This window comes from Anomaloglossus baeobatrachus, chromosome 2 (assembly GCF_048569485.1).
Source record: "Anomaloglossus baeobatrachus isolate aAnoBae1 chromosome 2, aAnoBae1.hap1, whole genome shotgun sequence".
NCBI lineage: Eukaryota > Metazoa > Chordata > Amphibia > Anura > Aromobatidae > Anomaloglossus > Anomaloglossus baeobatrachus.
This window is the reverse complement of record NC_134354.1, coordinates 793,413,615-793,433,708: the sequence shown is the minus strand read 5'-3', so window position 1 is coordinate 793,433,708 and position 20,094 is coordinate 793,413,615. Positions and strand designations below refer to the sequence as shown.

Below are 20,094 nucleotides of genomic sequence, written 5' to 3'. Positions count from 1 at the left end.
ACCGGAGGTAAACCGCGAAATACCGCAGGGAATAACGCAGGAAAACGCAGTGAACCGCACAGAATTTGCTGCCTGCGTTATTCCCTGCGGGATTTCACGATTACATTGGAGTCAATGGAGTGAAATCCCGCAGCGACGTGCGGAAAAGAATTGACATGCAATTGTTTTTGCTGCGGGAATCCCGCAGCAAAACATGCAGCTGTCAAAATCCGCCTAGTGCGCACAGGATTTTTTTTTCCCATAGGTTTTGCTGGTGATTCACTGCAGAGATGTTATGAACATTTTCTGCAGCGAAACATGCAGCAAAACCGCAAAAAATCCGCGGCAAAATCCGGTAAGTGCGCACAGGGCCTAAGACCTCACTACAGTTACTAAGGAGAGCAATAACGTGTTAAAGTTAACCCCTGTCGTGCTGACCAAGAACGTCTTAACATCTGTTCCAGGATTTGACAACAGGCAGCGCGGAGGATAAAGGTGACTAATGTAAATTACACTGCACAGACATCAAAGACTTATGCTATTCTTCTACACTCATGAACTGTGGTTTATCAACATTGGCTATGGACTTTGCAATAAAGAATAAAGTTTATGGACCTGATCTAACAATAATAAATGCAATACAGGACTGTATTAAATTGGTAACCATTCATCCTTTATCAAAGGATTTTTTTTTAAGAGACTGTGTTTATGCCAGATTACATCGGAGATAAGAAGAAATCAACCCAGAGGACATCATATGGTGACCGGATTTGTTTTGCATCTTTTTAGGTTTAGGAAAGTATAATTATAGATTTTATATGATTATCAGTCACGGCCTACCATAACATGAATCCACATTATTATATTGTTGAACATACAACATGAATAATGCATATTGAGTATTATTCATCATTATTATTGATATTAATCCATTATCACCAAATAAGGGAAAAGATCTGTTATTTTAATGATGTATTAATTAATTTTCGGGGTTTCATTAATAATAATAATAATTTACCCGCCTCAAGGGGGAATTGTAAAAACATTAAAATTAATACATCTAGTTATCAATCATTTTATAGTAGGACATATATATGTTCACAGTTCTGTTTATGTTGGAGCGCATAGCTTATCGATAAAGTTCTTATAAGGAATAAATATTAAGATATCCATATTGAATATACATAAGTGCTGACATAGTATGGTATATTTATCCATCTGGAAGCTTCTAGAGATTACACCATGTGACATGCGTCCTGCTGTAATTTCCCTATATGGTTTGGACAGTTGTCATATAACATGACACGATTTTGGGGTTGCTCCTCACTCCTGCACGTCGCCAACTGACCCAGAATCCTTTCAGCCTGCTAGATGAACACATGCTGTCAAGCCTACAGTATATCACCCCTGCCTTACCATTCAGGATCCAAGGAGAGATGGATGAAGATTTTCTATTGATCAGTATGGACTAATTGAACTCTTTTACGTAAGCTAATGCAGTATATTTTTTTCCTTTTCTGTAACTGAACTGCAACTTTATAATTAGCCAACCATTTTTATCAGATATAAAATACATTTTTTTTTAATATATATATATTCTGAAGTCCATTATTCATGCGTCTTATCGCGTATTTGAAGAAAAATATATTTAAGAGTATATTTTTAACAATGCCCTAGAACACTGAGGAGGTGAGATGACACATCTGCTTTTGGACATTTGGATTGATCCCCTGTTTGGCGCCGAAGACCCCAGAGAGTGACTGAGGACAGGAAGCTTCACAGGCCTGTGACAGACTCTGCCAGGCAGTATGGTACCTTCAGTACAGTTATATCCGGGTATACCCAAATTGCTTATAGTATATGTGTGGCGCCCCTGAGGCTTCAGTCGCCACAGAGGTACTGCATCTCAGCCAGAGGTGTGGTGCCCTTGGTACGAAGGGAGGGAAGAGGTCAGGGCAAGTTGTACCTTTGATGCTCCATTGGAATGCACAGTCAGAGCCAGGCTGGGGGGTGGAGTTTAGTTAGTGAGGGGACACTGTAGGAAGAGAGATAGTTGGAAGGAAGCAGTGGAGGAGTGAAGACCTGTAGTCTGGAGCTGGTGCAGCTCGACCCAGGCACAAGACAAAAGGAGTCCCAGAGACCACGGGAAGTGCGCCCTTCTCCCGTGGTCTCATATCACTTACGACATATTGGAGTGGAGGGACTTTGCCGCTGAACGGGGACCGGTCCCTAAGCTAGAAGAACCAACGTGCTCTAGTAGTAAAACCAAAGGCTGAGGACCATCTAGTACCAAAGCCAAACCCACACACGACTCCGCTGGAAGTTGACCACATAGGGCCATAGGACAAAGCTTCAAGCCACCCAACAGGGTCCGCGGACACCGGCTCAGGGCACTGTGTGCGTAGCTGTGGGACAGGCGGGAGAGAAGTCAGCGCAGGAAGATGACCAGGTAAGGTACATAAAATGGGCTCCAGTCGATCTACGAACTACCCGGGATCGACTGGAGCCCATCACTGTGGAACCCAGCACTCCAAAGGCGGTCACTGACTAGTCGTGTTACCTTGGAACCTGCTACAGTGAGTAAACACCTTGAGACTGCATCCCTGTGTTGCTCTGTTATTTGCTTGCGCCTCCCGCTCTGCAACCCCCGCCATCACCTACTACGAGCCCCCAACTGCCCTGGGGCCCAGCTCTGCCTGTGGAGAGCTATACCGCTACGGCCGGTGGCACCAAAGGACTGGCGGACCCTCTACAGCGCACCCAAACCGCATTGAAGTGGCATGTCAGCAGCAGTTGATAAAGCTGCGCAGGGAACAGGAGCAGCGCCAGGCCAGGTGGGAAGTGATGGAGGCCCACAACATGGCCGCTAAGCAGCAATCCGCAAAGTCCGGCCTTCCGAGCGGGACCGTGGAGATACGGGACTGTGATCCGGTTTGACCTGGAGTGGGGATGGGGCTCTCTAAGCGAACCTGGTACTGCATTTCACCAGTGCTACTGTCACACAACTTCTATAACTCTGCTGCATCTTGCTTTCTGTAAACCCTTGCATTCACATTACTATTAGTAAAGGTTTTATACCTAACACATTACACTTTACACTTAAAGGCATCTGGTCATACTGTACATTACATCCAAAACAATGCTGTACCCCTTTCCGGCCACTAGTTAGAATCGGCACACTAAAGGGGTTGTTACACGCAGCGATATCGCTAGCGATATCGCTGGTGAAAGCACCCGCCCACGTCAATTGTGCGTCACGGGCAAATCGCTGCCCGTGGTGCACAATATCGTTAGGAGCCGTCACACGGACTTACCTGCCTAGCGACGTTGCTGTTGCCGGCGAACCGACGCCTTTCTAAGGGGGCGGTTCGTGCGGCGTCACTAAGCGGCCACCCAATAGAAGCGGAGGGGCAGAGATGAGCGGCTGTAACATCCCGCCCACCTGCTTCCTTTCTCATTGACGGCGGCTGCAGGTAAGCTGTACTTCGTCGCTCCCGAGGTGGCACATGTAGCGATGTGTGCTGCCTCGGGAGTGCTCAACAATTAATGATTTTTTGAAAACGAACGACGTGTCAACGATGGACGATAAGGTGAGTATTTTCCATCATTAAAGCCTGCTTTACATGTTACAATTCTGCATACGATATCGTATGCGATCGTAATCACCCCCATCGTATGTGCGGCATGTTCAATTTTGTTGAATGTGTCGCATAAACGATTAACCCCGTCACACGTACTTACCCGTTCATACGACCTCGATGTGGGCAGAGAAGTCCACTTCCTGGAGTGGTAGGGACGTTTGGCGTCACATCGACGTCACGCGGCAGCCGGCCAATAGAAGTTGAGGGGCGGAGATGAGCGGGACGTAAACATCCCGCCTACCTCCTTCCTTCCGCATTGATGGCCGGGAGCCGCAGGACACAGGTGAGAACTGTTCATCGTTCCCGGGGTGTCACACACTACGATGTGCGCTACCCCAGGTACGATGAACAATCTGACGTTCAATTTATGAGAAATGAACGACGTGCGTGCGATGAACGTTTTACCGTTCAATCGCAATCGCACGTAGCTGTTACACACTACAATGTACCTTGCGATGCCGGATGTGCGTCACTTACGACGTGACCCCGCCGACACATCGTAAGATATATTGTAGTGTGTAAAGCGGGCTTAACAGTCGTTCCTTGCTGTCACACGCAACGACGTCGCTAACGATGCTGGATGTGCGTCACGGAATCCGTGACCCCGGCGATATATCGTTAAATACGTCACTGCGTGTGATGGGGCCTTTACTGCATAACCATATCATAAAGTCTTCTAAAAATATCAATCACAAAATAATAATAATAATAACATTAGGAACATTGTGTGGTCGGTGTCTTCAAGGGGAGAAATTCTTCACATTCTCGGTCCTTTGACCACTTCCTTACACGTGTTTCCAGCAAGGCAGATCCTTTTTTTTTTTTTTTTTTTAACAAGGTCCCCTCACTGTCAGCTCTAACACTGGAGTCACTCATATCGGGGACTGCTCTTACATGCTGGACCGACTTACTTCCGTGATCAATTTCTGTCTCCGCTAAGGTTTTGTTCGGTTCATGCTCCCTTGTACTCTCCAACAACTCACTACCCTTGTGTGTTGCTATCAGTTCTTCCCACTCCAGACCGCACTCCACACTGAGCTCCAAAAGGAAGTACAGTTAGGTCCAGAAATATTTGGACAGTGACACAATTTTCGCGAGTTGGGCTCTGCATGCCACCACATTGGATTTGAAATGAAATCTCTACAACAGAATTCAAGTGCAGATTGTAACGTTTAATTTGAAGGTTTGAACAAAAATATCTGATAGAAATTGTAGGAATTGTCACATTTCTTTACAAACACTCCACATTTTAGGAGGTCAAAAGTAATTGGACAAATAAACCAAACCCAAACAAAATATTTTTATTTTCAATATTTTGTTGCGAATCCTTTGGAGGCAATCACTGCCTTAAGTCTGGAACCCATGGACATCACCAAACGCTGGGTTTCCTCCTTCTTAATGCTTTGCCAGGCCTTTACAGCCGCAGCCTTCAGGTCTTGCTTGTTTGTGGGTCTTTCCGTCTTAAGTCTGGATTTGAGCAAGTGAAATGCATGCTCAATTGGGTTAAGATCTGGTGATTGACTTGGCCATTGCAGAATGTTCCACTTTTTTGCACTCATGAACTCCTGGGTAGCTTTGGCTGTATGCTTGGGGTCATTGTCCATCTGTACTATGAAGCGCCGTCCGATCAACTTTGCGGCATTTGGCTGAATCTGGGCTGAAAGTATATCCCGGTACACTTCAGAATTCATCCGGCTACTCTTGTCTGCTGTTATGTCATCAATAAACACAAGTGACCCAGTGCCATTGAAAGCCATGCATGCCCATGCCATCACGTTGCCTCCACCATGTTTTTCAGAGGATGTGGTGTGCCTTGGATCATGTGCCGTTCCCTTTCTTCTCCAAATTTTTTTCTTCCCATCATTCTGGTACAGGTTGATCTTTGTCTCATCTGTCCATAGAATACTTTTCCAGAACTGAGCTGGCTTCATGAGGTGTTTTTCAGCAAATTTAACTCTGGCCTGTCTATTTTTGGAATTGATGAATGGTTTGCATCTAGATGTGAACCCTTTGTATTTACTTTCATGGAGTCTTCTCTTTACTGTTGACTTAGAGACAGATACACCTACTTCACTGAGAGTGTTCTGGACTTCAGTTGATGTTGTGAACGGGCTCTTCTTCACCAAAGAAAGTATGCGGCGATCATCCACCACTGTTGTCATCCGTGGACGCCCAGGCCTTTTTGTGTTCCCAAGCTCACCAGTCAATTCCTTTTTTCTCAGAATGTACCCGACTGTTGATTTTGCTACTCCAAGCATGTCTGCTATCTCTCTGATGGATTTTTTCTTTTTTTTCAGCCTCAGGATGTTCTGCTTCACCTCAATTGAGAGTTCCTTAGACCGCATGTTGTCTGGTCACAGCAACAGCTTCCAAATGCAAAACCACACACCTGTAATCAACCCCAGACCTTTTAACTACTTCATTGATTACAGGTTAACGAGGGAGACGCCTTCAGAGTTAATTGCAGCCCTTAGAGTCCCTTGTCCAATTACTTTTGGTACCTTGAAAAAGAGGAGGCTATGCATTACAGAGCTATGATTCCTAAACCCTTTCTCCGATTTGGATGTGAAAACTCTCATATTGCAGCTGGGAGTGTGCACTTTCAGCCCATATTATATATAGAATTGTATTTCTGAACATGTTTTTGTAAACAGCTAAAATAACAAAACTTGTGTCACTGTCCAAATATTTCTGGCCCTGACTGTACATCTTCCCCTATATCATATATCCCCTACGCCACCCCCTGTGGGCCGGCTCTGTAGTTGACCCTGCCAACACCATCCCTGTTACTTCTGTTAGAGAAACTCAATCCCTCACTCTGGGCAGGAAACAGTGACATCTGATGGAGACTGAGTCTGTGGAAGCCCTGGAGGATCAGGTAAAGGGAGTCCTGACCCTGGATCCCCTGCCTCAGATGTAGACCTTTAGTAATAGTAATGTGAGATGCAAGGGTTTACAGAAAGCAAGACGTAGCAGAGTTAGAGAAGTTGTTAGACAGTAGTGCTGGTGAAATGCAGTATGGCCTGGTTACTCGGCTGCATTGTCACAGCAAGTGCACCATGGGTTAAGTATAGGTTTTACAACTGGGAGGAGCTTTGGAAACTAGATCCTGGGGAGGGAATAATGTTCAGGGAGTAAGAAGATGGCTGCCCAAGGGGCAGAGTGTGTGGTGGCATCGGTGGACCGGTCCCCCTACGAGCAGGTCTGTTTTTGGCGGCCTGCTGGGTGACGTAGGGGGATTAGTAGGACCCATCGGGCATCAGAGTGTGGCTAGGACCCGGGTGTTAGACAGGGTCGGACGGCTGGTCACAGAGCGCAGCCAGGAGAATTGAGACAGCCAGGAGGAGTACTGCGAAGTGCTAGAGTGCACAGGAATAATGAACGGAGAAGAAGAGACTGTATTAAGTGACTTCTTGTTGTATCTTGCTGCAAAAACTACAGTAAAAAGTTACATTTGAGAAAAGAAAAAACATCCATGTCATCTACTTGTTTTTCCCTTCATCAGAAGGAAGAAAAAACGAAGTCACCCTGAGCGGAAAGTAAGTGGACGAAGCCCAAACGTTCACGAGCCCGATTATCTGCCTGTAACAGGGCGAGGGGGTCGCACAACACCTCAACCACGACTCCAGCGCCTGCCTGTGCCACGCGAAGAAGGCATCAGCTCAAACAACGGCCTTCATAAGGAATCACTATATGTGGTAGTGGGCAGGGAACACGGGGAAACACATTGACCCATGGGATCCGGTGCCATAGGAAGTAATGGAAGTAATTTAACTTGCCTGGGTGTGGGAGCCATAACGTAACACAATGATTCGTGTGAAGAAGAAGAAGGAGGCCCTCATTTCTTCCATCCATTTACTGTACACAAGTAGAATGCTATTACCAGAAACTGCTGAGAGTGTTCCTCTGCGTTATACAGAAGATGAAGTGACGCGTGCTGCCTGCTGTCCTATGTACCAAAGATGTCTGCCAAGATTGTGTGCTAACCACTGAGCCACCGTGTGCTAACCTCTGAGCCATTGTGTGCTAACCACTGAGACACTATGTGCTAACCTCTAAGCCATTGTGTGCTAACTACTGAGCCACTGTGTGCTAACCACTGAGCCACCATGCTGCCCATATTCCACTTATGGAATTACTGAGTAAATACAGACTGTAATACGTCTCTCACCTGTTTCCTTCAACACTTCATTGCCGTATCCATATCCAGGATTGCACTCGGGGTCTTTCCTCTTCTCTCCTGTATATAGACAGATCATTGCATTACACATTTACATAATAAGGAACGATAAGTATAGAGATATATATCCCCGGAGAGGACAGAAAACAGCTAAATCTTAATAAAAGTGAACATGAACTAAATGACGCCGCAGATTGGATGTGGTATAAAATAGACTATTTAAAGATGGTGGCAATAGGTTTATTTTGTACATGTTCTGCATCTTCTGACCGAAACGTGTCATCTTGAACATACTTATATTTGGAAGAAAATGGAATAAATTGGAGAAAAGAAGCTTTATTCGTGAGTGCCGATCTTTTTCTTCATATATACCCAGACTGTGAGATGGCGTAGAAGATGTCGCATGGACACACATTGAGCCCCGTGGCTCTCATACTGGTAAAGATGGAAGTCTTCAGTGCAGCCTGTTGTCCAACTGTGACATTCTCCACAAAAATTGTGCCATCGCTCGTAGCCACCAAGATTGTGTCTCTGATATGTTACAGATGAGGCAAATAAGTGACCTATGGTGCCTCGTTTTTAGGATGAAGCTCCATACAAATCGATGGGCTTCATGGGACATTACTCCATTGGATTATGTTGGAATGTCCAGAAATTTTTTAAAATTAATAAAGTGGTGAACAAGGGTGTGTGGGGGAGGCTCTATTCAAATAAACTATTTTTTCCTGTGTGTACGCTTTTTAATTTTATACTTGCAGGGTTAGTAATGGGGGTTTCTGATAGACGCATCTCCATTACTATCCCGCAGGCTTCATGCCAGCTATCAATTCACAGCTGACCCTTTTATATTACCTTGATTGCCACTGCACCATGCCAATCAGGAAGAGCCGGGCAAAGCACCAAAATTGGAGCATCTAATGTATGTGTGCCGCCCCCACGTCAGCAGCCGGGCTGCTCGGATCTGGATACGCAGTGGCTCAAGGGGTCTCCGGACCCGGGGGTCGTGCGGACACTCAAAAAAAAAAAAGGGGGGGATGTAATATGTACAGGGGATTGTTGTAGATAGTTCGTGACGCCACCCACGGTGTGTGGTGAGATGTAACACCACTGCCGCTGTTGGGGAGCACCCGGGGGAGATGGAGTGGCAGCTGTATGTTAATCCCTCCGTGGGTTGGGGTGGATGCCCTAGGGCTCAGTGTCCGGAACACGGGAGGTGATGGCAGCCGGTGGTGGTGCACAGGGCCGGACCGAAGGGTGTTGGTGTACTCACGATTAAATGATTGCACATAAGTCAGCTGGTAAACCAAGGTGTCAGTGGCCGGCTGCCGCTTCAAGGTTTATAAGGTCCCCACACCTGGCTGGTGTACCGATGTCCCTTCCTCCAGCACTTTGTACTTTTCTTCGATTTTGGACAACCTCGTGTGGAACGGGGAAGTACCCTCCCAGTTTGGTTTTGGTTGGGAGATGTGCCCGCGAAAACTGACCCTTGGGATCTCAGTGGGTTGTTGCGGATACCCTATCCCCCACGTTGGGCTGCCGTTTCGCTCTATCTGGGCTAACACACTGGAACAACGTCTGGAACCTTGTCCCCAGCCTGGTTAATTAGAGAAGGGGCTTGCAACCATCTTCTAACTAGGGTCCAGGTACCCCGCCTGTGCACGGTTTCCGGACCGGATCTCCGCTATAGGTACCGGTGGGCTCCAACCCTGCCCCGGTCCACTTTGGATTTCCCGCAGCCGGACTCCCATCGCCTTTGGACACGGTCCACTGCTTGCCACCTAGCCAGTAGACCAGGGCCACTACCCTGGCTACCCTTCACTAGGCGCAGACTTCACTTCCACTTGCATTTGCACATCACTGCATTCTGTCACGGACAATTAGACACCTCAACTTGAACTCCAACTTCAGCTGAACTGGCTCCCTCACCCGGATCCTCAAGACCCCTAGGTGGGCGCTCCCAATCCGCCTGGTCCCGCCCACTGGTGTGTCCTTCCGACCCTGAAGGGGGTGGCTAGGGTTTTGTGGCAGATGGTACCTGATGTGGGATGGTGATGTGTGGGGTGTAGTGTTTCTCTGTGACCACCTGGCGGTGCCAGGGTGTCACAGATGCGCCAAATCTGGGGCAGCTGTCGGCTAATATTTTTAGGCTGGGAAGGGCCCATTAACCATGGACCTTCCCAGTCTGATAATACCGACCGCCAGCTGTCTACTTTATCTTTGCTGGTTATCAAAAAAAGGGCAGAGTGCATAACTTTTTTTTAATTATTTATTTAAATTATTTTAAAAAAATGGCATGGGATCTCCTCTATTTTTGATAACCAGCCAAGGTAAAGCAAACAGCTGATGTTTGCATCCCGCAGCTGCCTGCTTTACCTGTGTTGGTTAGCAAACATACATGGGCACTCATGACATTTTTTTTTATTCATTCCCTATAAACATTTGATTGCAGGGCAATTGCCACCATTTTGCTTAATTTTGAAAGTCCCTTTGCCCTTACTACGACAATTTTACAGACATTTTACAGCACAGATGTTAGGGTCTCTATTGACTTCTATGTGGTTTGGGGTCTGGGGTCAAGTTCTAAATATATGACTAAATATGAAAATTGCATGTGAGTGGAGCGGCCATGTGATGACTGCTGAAACTAGCGAGCAGAGCTGAATCCTGATAGGGAGTATATTACACGCTGTTATGATTGGGCTTCAGGGTTTAATTTTATAATTAAAGGGGTTGTCCAGGTTTATGATGAAAGTCTGCACTCACTCTATTTGTCACTCTAGGTGACTGCAAACTTCTGAATTCTCACAACGCAGGGATTCTCCTATGCAAGTGACAAGAGTGGACGGTCATGTGAGCACAAGTATGCCGGGTACTGCACATCCACCTTATTGATTTTAATAGGAGCAGACCCGCAGTCCCCAGCTGCGGCCACTATCAGAATCTGGAGCAGATCCGGAATTGGGCACGCCGGTACCTAGAATAGCCGATTGGCGGGGGGGCTGGACCCCGTCTAATCAGACATTGATAACCTATCCTAAAGGCCGCTTTACAAGCAACAACATCGCTAACGAGATGTTGTTGGGGTCACGGAATTCGTGACGCACATCCGGCCTCATTAGCGACGTTGTTGCGTGTGACATGCATGAACGACCGTTAACAATCGAAATTACTTACCTTATCGTTGATTGTTGACGCATCGTTCCATTCCTAAATATCGTTGCTTTTGCAGGACGCAGGTTGTTCGTCGTTCCTGAGGCAGCACACATCGCTATGTGTGACACCCCGGGAACGACGATCATCTCCTTACCTGCATCCACCGGCAATGAGGAAGGAAGGAGGTGAGCGGGATGTTCGTCATGCTCATCTCTGACCCTCAGCTTCTATTGGACGGCTGCCATGTGATGTCGCTGTGACGCTGCATGAACAGCCCACTTAGAAAGGAGGGGGTTTGCCGGCAACAATGACGTCACAGGGAAGGTAAGTCCGTGTGACTGGTGTAAGCGATGTTGTGCGCCACGGGCAGCGATTTGCCCATGACGCACAACCGACGGGGGCGGGTACACTCGCTAGCAAAATCGCAGTGTGTAAAGTGCCCTTTAGGATATGTTATCACTGTTAAATTAGTGGACAACCTCTTTAATATAGGCATGTATAACATAATCTTACCAGTTGTTTCTTGTGTACAGGATCAATACTAATAACCGCACAAGTATCCAATCATTAGATTCATCAGAGGTGCAGAAATACATAATTAGAACCTCCATCAAAACAGAAACATAGCATCACAACCACCAGCAGTACAGAAATACCTCACCAGAACCACCAGCAGTACAGAAATACATCCATATAACCCGATCAGTATATAAACACAGCATTCAACCCTTATCAGTACAGAAATACATTACCGACACCACCATCATTATATGGTACATGAATTGTAATGGCAGGTCAGACCCATATACATTTGTATTGCATGAACCTACAAATTTCAGTACATCCTTAACAATGGTAAGGAGATACTGGGAGTTGCTACCAGTCATCATTTGACTGCGAATCCTACAGGTACCACAGTACTGATGAGAATTAGCCATTATCACAAATAAACATTTACATTCAGGTACCTTATAGATAAACTTGTCTCTGATCTGAGTCATCTCTTTACTTCATCTTGTACAGACACCATGATGACTTTTTACATCCACAACTTGTCTCTGTAGGCTTGAGATGACTGGCTGAGTAGAGGAGTTGGGAGGATCAGCTGACCAGAGGAGTCGGGAGTTTTGGATGCGCAGGGGAGTTTAGAGATTTGGATGTGCAGAGGAGTCGGGAGGATCGGTTGTGCAGAGAAGTTGAGAGGATTGGCTGACTAGAGGAGTCGGGAAGATTGATTGTGCAGAGGAGTAGAGAGGATTGGTTACAAAAAGGAGTCGAGAAGATTGGCTGATCAGAAGAGTCGAGAGGATCAGCTGACCAGAGGAGTTCAGAGGATCGGCTGACTAGCGGAATCGAGAAAATTAGCTGTGCAGAGAAGTCAAGAGGATTGGCTGACCAGAGGACTTGAAAGGAATGGTTTAAGAAAGGAGTTGCTAAAATTGGCTCAACAGAAGAGTCAAGAAGATCTGCTGACCAGAGGAGTTGAGAGGATTGGCTGAGCTGAGAAGTCGAGAGGATCGGCTGAGCAGAGGAGTCGAGAGGATCGGCTAAGCAGAGGAATTGAAAGGATTGACTGAGCAGAGGAGTCGAGAGGATCCACTCAGCAATGGAGTCGAGATGATTGGCTGAGCAGAGGAGTAGAGATCGGCTGTGCAGAGGAGTTGAGAGGATTGGCTGACCAGAAGAGTGGAAAGCATTGGCTTAAGAGAGGAGTTGAGAAAATTGGCTTAACAGAACAGTCAAGAAGATTGGCTAATCAGATAAGTCAAGAGGATCTGCTGACCATAGGAGTTAAGATGATTGGCTGAGCAGAAGAGTTCAGAAGATCGTCTGGCCAGAGGATTTGAGATGATTGGCTGAGTAGAGGAGTCAGGAGGATCAGCTTAATGGAGGAGTCTGGAGTTTTAGATGTGCAGAGGAGTTTGGAGATTTGGATGTGCAGAGGAGTCGGGAGGATCGATTGTGCAGAGAAGTTGAGAGGATGGACTGACTAGAGGAGTTGGGAAGATTGATTGTGCAGAGTAGTAGAGAGGATTGGTTACAAAAAGGAGTTGGGAGGATCGTCTGACCAGAGGAGTTCAGAGGATCATCTGACCAGAGGAGTCAAGAGGATCGGCTGACTAGAGGAATCGAGAAAATTGGCTGTGCAGAGAAGTCAAGAGGATTGGCTGACCAGAGGACTCAAAAGGAATGGCTTAAGAAAGGAGTTGCTAAAATTGGCTCAACAGAAGAGTCAAGAAGATCTGCTGACCAGAGGAGTTGAGAGGATCAGCTGAGCAGAGGAGTTGAGAGGATCGACTGAGCAGAAAAGTCGAGAGGATCCGCTCAGCAAAGGAGTCGAGATCATTGGCTGACCAGAGGAGTAGAGGAGATCGGCTGTGCAGAGGAGTTGAGAGGATTGGCTGACCAGAAGAGTGGAAAGGATTGGCTTAAGAGAGAAGTTGAGAAATTTGGCTTAACAGAACAGTCAAGAAGATCAACTGAGCAGAGGAGTCGAGATCGGCTAAGCAGAGGAGTCATGAGGATCAGCTGAGCAGAGGAGTTGAGAGGATCGGCTGAGCAGAAGAGTCAAGAGGATTGGCTGAACAGAGGAGTCGAGAGGGTCTGCTGACCAGAGGAGTTGAGAGGATTGGCTGTGCAGAAAAGTTGAGAGGATCGGCTGACCAGAGGAGTTGAGAGGATTGACTTCGCAGAGTAGTCAACAGGATTGGCTGACCAGAAGAGTGGGAAGGATTGGCTTAAGAGAGGAGTTGAGAAAATTGGCTGGGTAGAGGAGTCGGGAGGATCAGCTGACCAGAGGAGTCGGGAGTTTTGTATGTGCAGAGGAGTTTGGAGATTTGAATGTGCAGAGGAGTCGGGAGGATTGATTGTGCAGAGGAGTAGAGAGGGTTGGTTGCAAAAAGGAGGGAGTCGAGAGGATCGGCTAACCAGAGGAGTCGGGAGGATCGGCTAACCAGAGGAGTCGGGAGGATCGGCTAGCCAGAGGAGTCAAGAGGATTGGCTGATTAGAAAAGTCAAAAGGATCTGCTGACTAGATGAGTTGACATGATTGGCTGAGCAGAGGAGTCGAGAGGATTGACTGGCCAGAGGATTTGAGATGATTGGCTGGGTACAGGAGTCGGGAGGATCAGCTGACCAGAGGAGTCGGGAGTTTTGTATGTGCAGAGGAGTTTGGAGATTTGAATGTGCAGAGGAGTCGGGAGGATTGATTGTGCAGAGGAGTAGAGAGGATTGGTTGCAAAAAGGAGGGAGTCGAGAGGATCGGCTAACCAGAGGAGTCGGGAGGATCGGCTAACCAGAGGAGTCAAGAGGATTGGCTAACCAGAGGAGTCGAGAGGATCGGCTGACTAGAGAAATCGAGAAAATTGGCTGTGCAGAGAAGTCTAGAGGATTGGCTGACCAGAGGACTCGAAAGGAATGGCTTAAGAAAGGAGTTGCTTAAGTTGGATCAACAGAAGAGTCAAGAAGATGAGGAGTTGAGCACATATGTCGAGAGGATTGGCTTTGAAGAGTAGTCTAGAGGATCAGTTGACCAGAAGAGTGGAAAGGATTGGCTTTAGAGAGGAGTTGAGAAAATAAGCTTAACAGAAGAGTCGAGAAGATTGGCTGACCAGAGGAGTCAAGAGGATCGGCTGACCAGAGGAGTCGAGAGGATCGGCTGAGCAGAGGAGTCGAGAGGATCGGCTGAGCAGAGGAGTCGAGAGGATCGGCTGAGCAGAGGAGTCGAGAGGATCGGCTGAGCAGAGGAGTCGAGAGGATCGGCTGAGCAGAGGAGTCGAGAGGATCGGCTGAGCAGAGGAGTCGAGAGGATCGGCTAAGCAGAGGAGTCGAGAGGATCGGCTGAGCAGAGGAGTCGAGAGGATCGGCTGAGCAGAGGAGTCGAGAGGATCGGCTGAGCAGAGGAGTCGAGAGGATCGGCTAAGCAGAGGAGTCGAGAGGATCGGCTGAGCAGAGGAGTCGAGAGGATCGGCTGAGCAGAGGAGTCGAGAGGATCGGCTGAGCAGAGGAGTCGAGAGGATTGGCTGAGCAGTGGAGTCGAGAGGATCGGCTGAGCAGAGGAGTCGAGAGGATCGGCTGAGCAGAGGAGTCAAGAGGATTGGCTGAGCAGTGGAGTCGAGAGGATCGGCTTAGCAAGGTGCAGATTAATGGAAACCAGATGACTGCATGACCAGGTAGGAGAGAACAGACAATTGCATGAGTTGTGACCTGAGGCGTACATTACGGTACAGAGCGGATCGGGCCGTGCAACACGGGAAAGAGGCAGCAGATTAATGGTTAACTGAAGAGTCATCAGTAAGAGAAGCGGCCTAGCTCTTCTTAGAGCCTAGACCAAGATCACCATAGTAGACTTATTGACCAGGGTGCTGCGATCACGCCCCCCCCCACGATGGACTGACATTCTCCAGACTAAGGTATCAGTCTCCATCGTACGCGGTAGCTGTTTATTTATTTGCATAATAGAAAATGTATTGTTAGAATTGTCATAATCCCCTTCATACCCAGAACCGCTATGTGCATCGTGTATATACTGCACCACATTCCTATACTCTGTTACCTTCCCTAGATACCTAAATTGTTGGTGTTTAAAGCGTAAAAGTCATTTTAATTTTTAATTTCATAAATCAACAGCGCACATGAAAATAAGTAACTGTGTAATAATCTTATCAGACAAATCTGCTTCTTTCTCTTTCTGAATTCTGGGGTAAAATCTGTATTCAGTGAAGACTATCCCATCACTGAAATAGAAGATGGCAGCTGGTGCTGGGGAGATTCCATGTAGACAAAAGAGGGAGGAGGGGCGGAGTTCAGCCTCTATCTCCTCCTTTTGCATCTAGCTCCTCCCTCTGCCTATAGCTCCTCCCATCACCAAAGAATTTCATCAGCACAAAATGCTATCTAATGTCTCAGTAATGGCAAAGTCTTCACTGAATACAGATTTTACCTCAATCAATTCCGGCAGAGAAAGAAGCAGATTTGCTTGATGAGATATATTACGGAGTTACTTATTTTCATATGTAAAACTGATTTATAACATAACAATTAAACTAACAGTTACGTTTTTAGAAAATAATCTTTGCTTCAACTTTCCACTGTGCCGTCATCTTCTGAGCCGCTGCATCCTCGCACCGTTTACACTCGTATCTCAAGGGCGCTGATCGCACATGGAGTGGAGCTATAGAAGCCACTGTCAAAGACTGGCACCGTTACATACTTCAGAGCTTCGCTCCTTCAGCAGCTGCTAGAGAAGATGACAGATGTTGACTGAATAAAGGCCATTATCTGCTGGGAAGAAAATGGCCTCAGCTCCTGAGCCTGCAACAAAGACCGAAACCCGACACTGGACGTAAATGTATATCGGAAAGGGGTTTTTACAGCAGCAATCAGAGTCACTGCTGTTAGAGGGGGATGTCGGCTACGTAACTGATCCTGAGCTGGCTTCATACACCTGAGACTTCACCATAGTGGACTACTACCTGGGAGGGTTTCCTAGGACTGTCCCCTTTGTAGACTATCAGTATTAGATCGATGGTTATCAGCAGTTGTGTCTTCTATCACAGTTCATTAGTGGACAGAACCATTCAAGGCCAAGCTGCAATATCAGACTGGATATTGATGGCCACTGCTAAGGAAAGACCCATATACACCATCTAATAATCTAATAATGATGACATCACACTCACCTCCTAGATACGCACAGTTGAAGTAGCTGCACAGTTCACCCGAACTCTCCAGAGTATAGGAGTATCCATTATGTTTTATGTTTCTAAATTTTTCTGCAATCGGAATTAAGATTTCTTGTTGCTCAAAAACTGAGAGATCGGCAATGTCTGCACCAAAGCAGGTGGAGATGGTGAAGAAAGACTCTTTCCCAAATCTTTCTGCAATACTTTTATTTAGAGATGAGGATGCGAACTGCCCAAATCGGAGCGCTGAAGACACATTGTAGATCTGTCTACTGCCTCGATAGGTCACAAATTTCTTGGCACAACCTCTGGTCAGCACCTGTAACGCTCGGGTCAGGTAGAAGTGAAGAGCTTTGAAGTGGAAATGTTGCATATAATAATCCCGGGACCTTCCAGCGATGGAGATGTTATTATTCTTAAAGGAGCTCGGGAGATTCCGTTTGTCTCTGTTCCATATTTCAGTCGCATTCTTCCACATTTCATCAAACTGTTTGTATTTTCTTTCTTCTTCCAGAATTTTTGGCATTTCCTTCTCCATTTTGTCTTCACAACAGAGATATTGATCATCAAACGCATCGGGCATCATGTTCAGCTCCAGGGGCTGGAAGAGAAAGTGCGGATATAACAGCTAATGGCAGAATTACATTGTAAGCTTACACTACAGTATTAATATGCCTGCTGGGGGATTGTGCAAAGTGCCACACAAATGAACTGATGGAGACACCCACACGTGGGCGGGCGATGGAGCCCCAGTCTCGCACTCCTGTGGGTACGGCGATTGGATGGCTTATTTTATGTCATTTTATTCCAGAATTATGTCTCAATTTTGTCTACATTAAACTATGTAATCAATTGAGGTCCCCCCGGTAGTCCTCTGATGTCACAGTGGTGGCTCCGAGTGGTGAGCGACAAGCTTTTGTGATGTGGGTTAAAAATAATATTAGAAAGGAGAAGAGAAAAATAAAATAAATAAAATTTTTGATACCAGTTGAGATGTTCGGCTGTGGTATGGTCGGGTGACACGACCACGGGGTCAGGGGGTTACTTGTCACCGGAACACATGCTTCTCCTGGGACGCCGCGGTGGCCTTGCCCTGCTCCATGACCCTGGGTGTCAATAAAAGGCTGGAGATGGGGACAATGGGGGTATTTGTTCATGACGCCACCTATGGTGCACGGCCAATATTAGCTGCCGCTGCGGGACTTCTCTGCTGGGGCGGATGACAACGCAGCTCAAATGGTTCAGCTCTCCAAGAACCTTGATAGGCCAGACCGAGGTCCCGACTCCTGGCTCTTTCTGCTGCTGTGCCCTGGGCACTTGGGTGGGCTAGGAGACGTGCAATCCCCTCGCCCAGTGGATTCTGGTGATGAAACGTGAAGTATTCACCACCTTAGGGCTCCGCACCCTGACTGCGCTGGTCCCGAGGGAGCAATCAAGCTCTCCCCTCAGCGGCCCTGTAACTCCTCTGTCTCTCTATGTTCCTGTCTGTGAATCTTCTCCTCTTTCCCTGAGGGTGCTCTGAAGCACTCCCCTCAGCGCCCGTCATGAGGGAACTCTCAAGCACTCCCCTCACTGACCACGTTTCTCCTGTCCCAGACTGTTCTGAGGTGAATGTCTGTGTGTCGCCTTACCTCCCCAGTGCTGCCCCATCTCCCAGGTCGTTATCCTAGCAACCGGAAAGTCCCAGTGGGAAAGCACCTAAACTGTGTGTGTTGTGTGAATGTGATAAACACCAGTGAATAGCCTCTTCCTTACCTGGGATGAGCACTGCACCTTATGTGAAGCCTCAGGGGCACCACACAGGCACTGCTGGAGGTCCCCAGAAGTTAGGTGATGATGCACAGTGCCTGAGGGTTGTCCTCTCGCCCCCACACCTAGGGCTGGTTCCTGGGGATGGTGAGGTAGGGACGGCGCAGCAGAGAATAATCAGCCACAGACAGGACAGGAGCTGTTACCTGTTACTGACGCTCTGCAGAACAGTCCGGAACATTCCTTACAGCCTTTACAATGATGGCGGTCTGACCTGCCCCATCGAGAGTTTGGCTCCTCTGTTGTGTGGTGGTCGTGTCCTCCTGCCACTACTTCCCTACCTGGAGAAGGAGTCTTGGATCCTGAGATTTTCAAGACAAGAAAACTCTGGATCTTTAATCCCTTCCAGCGAGTGGCGACTTGAATAGTGAGGGAAAACGCACTGTTTCTTCTAGACGTTTCCAGACTCAATTGTGACGTCCTGGGAAAACCAGGTAGTCACAGTTAGGCCCCTGCATAACACCTTCCCTCACTAGGCAACACACAGCCAACCAAAAACCCTAGTCACCCCCCCTTAGGGAAAGATAGACACACCAGTGGGTGTGACCAGGCGGTTGGAACACGCCCACCCAGGGGTTTAGACAGCCCAGGGCGGCAAAACAAACAGAGAGTGTTTGAAGTTCAAGTTGAGAGGAGGTGGGCTGGAGCTAGGTATAGCTCCAGCAAAGGAGTTCAAGTTGAACGGTACCAGGGTAGGAGCCCTGGTGCCTCTGGCTAGGTGGCAGACGGTGGTCTCCGTCAGCAGGAGACGGGAAGACGGCTCGGTGGAACTGAGGTGGACCGGGACAGGGTTGTAGCCCGCCGGTACCGACACAGGGAACCGACCCGGAAACCGTAGCACAAAAGGGGGGTACTCGGACCCTGAAGCCAGAAACCGGAACCAAGCGGACTGGTTAATTAACCGATTGAGGCCAGGACACCTGCCCACGGAGGGGTTAACAACTTGCTGCACAACATCTCCCCCGGGTGCCCCATAACTGCAGCGGTGGTGTACCAGCTCACCACGCACCATGGGTGGTGTCATGAACTTACTACAGCCTAGCTCGTACATCTACGTCCCCCCCATTTATTCGGCATGTTCGCGAGACCCCCTGTTCTAGAGACCCTTGAGCCACCACCCTTGAAGGCCCGGACCCGAGCAGCGCCGGCTGCTGGCACGGGGGCGGCACACAATCACATCACTGAGCTCCTGGGAAATTCACTGCTCCTTATAAAAAGGCTAATAGCAGTCTCTCAGTTTGCCACTGACCTTGAAATTCGGGGTGGCCTAGGGACTGATACCTGCCAATGTGTAGCTGCCCCTCCAGAGGTTTCAACAGTTACATCAGGATAGGACGTCTCCATGTTACTGCCTCACTTCACCTCACACTGACCTCAACTCTCACTGTCTGAATTTACCTCAGAACTAGGCTCCTCTCCTTTCTTCTTCTAGGGCTGGAACACAAACCTTGTAATCAGCTCAGTAAGGGAGTGTGGGCAAATATGTGTATATGGTGAATGGCCCCAGTAAGGGAGTGTGGGCAAATGTGTGTATGTGGTGAACAGCCCCAGAAAGGGAGTGTGGGCAAATGTGTGTATGTGGTGACCGGCCCCAGTAAGGGAGTGTGGGCAAATGTGTGTATGTGGTGACCGGCCCCAGAAAGGGAGT

The 20,094-nt window shown here is 47.8% G+C and overlaps 1 protein-coding gene across 1 annotated transcript in view; it reads right to left on the bottom strand.

The window, feature by feature from the left end:
* Positions 1-20,094, bottom strand: part of LOC142290093 (uncharacterized) — a 115,306-nt gene that overhangs the window by 27,567 nt on the left and 67,645 nt on the right. The window contains exons 4-5 of the mRNA XM_075334028.1: positions 16,635-17,238; positions 7,792-7,860 (exon numbers count right to left, since the gene is read on the bottom strand). Of these exons, the coding sequence (XP_075190143.1) occupies positions 7,792-7,860; positions 16,635-17,238 (673 nt within the window). The remainder of the gene's footprint in view (positions 1-7,791; positions 7,861-16,634; positions 17,239-20,094) is intronic.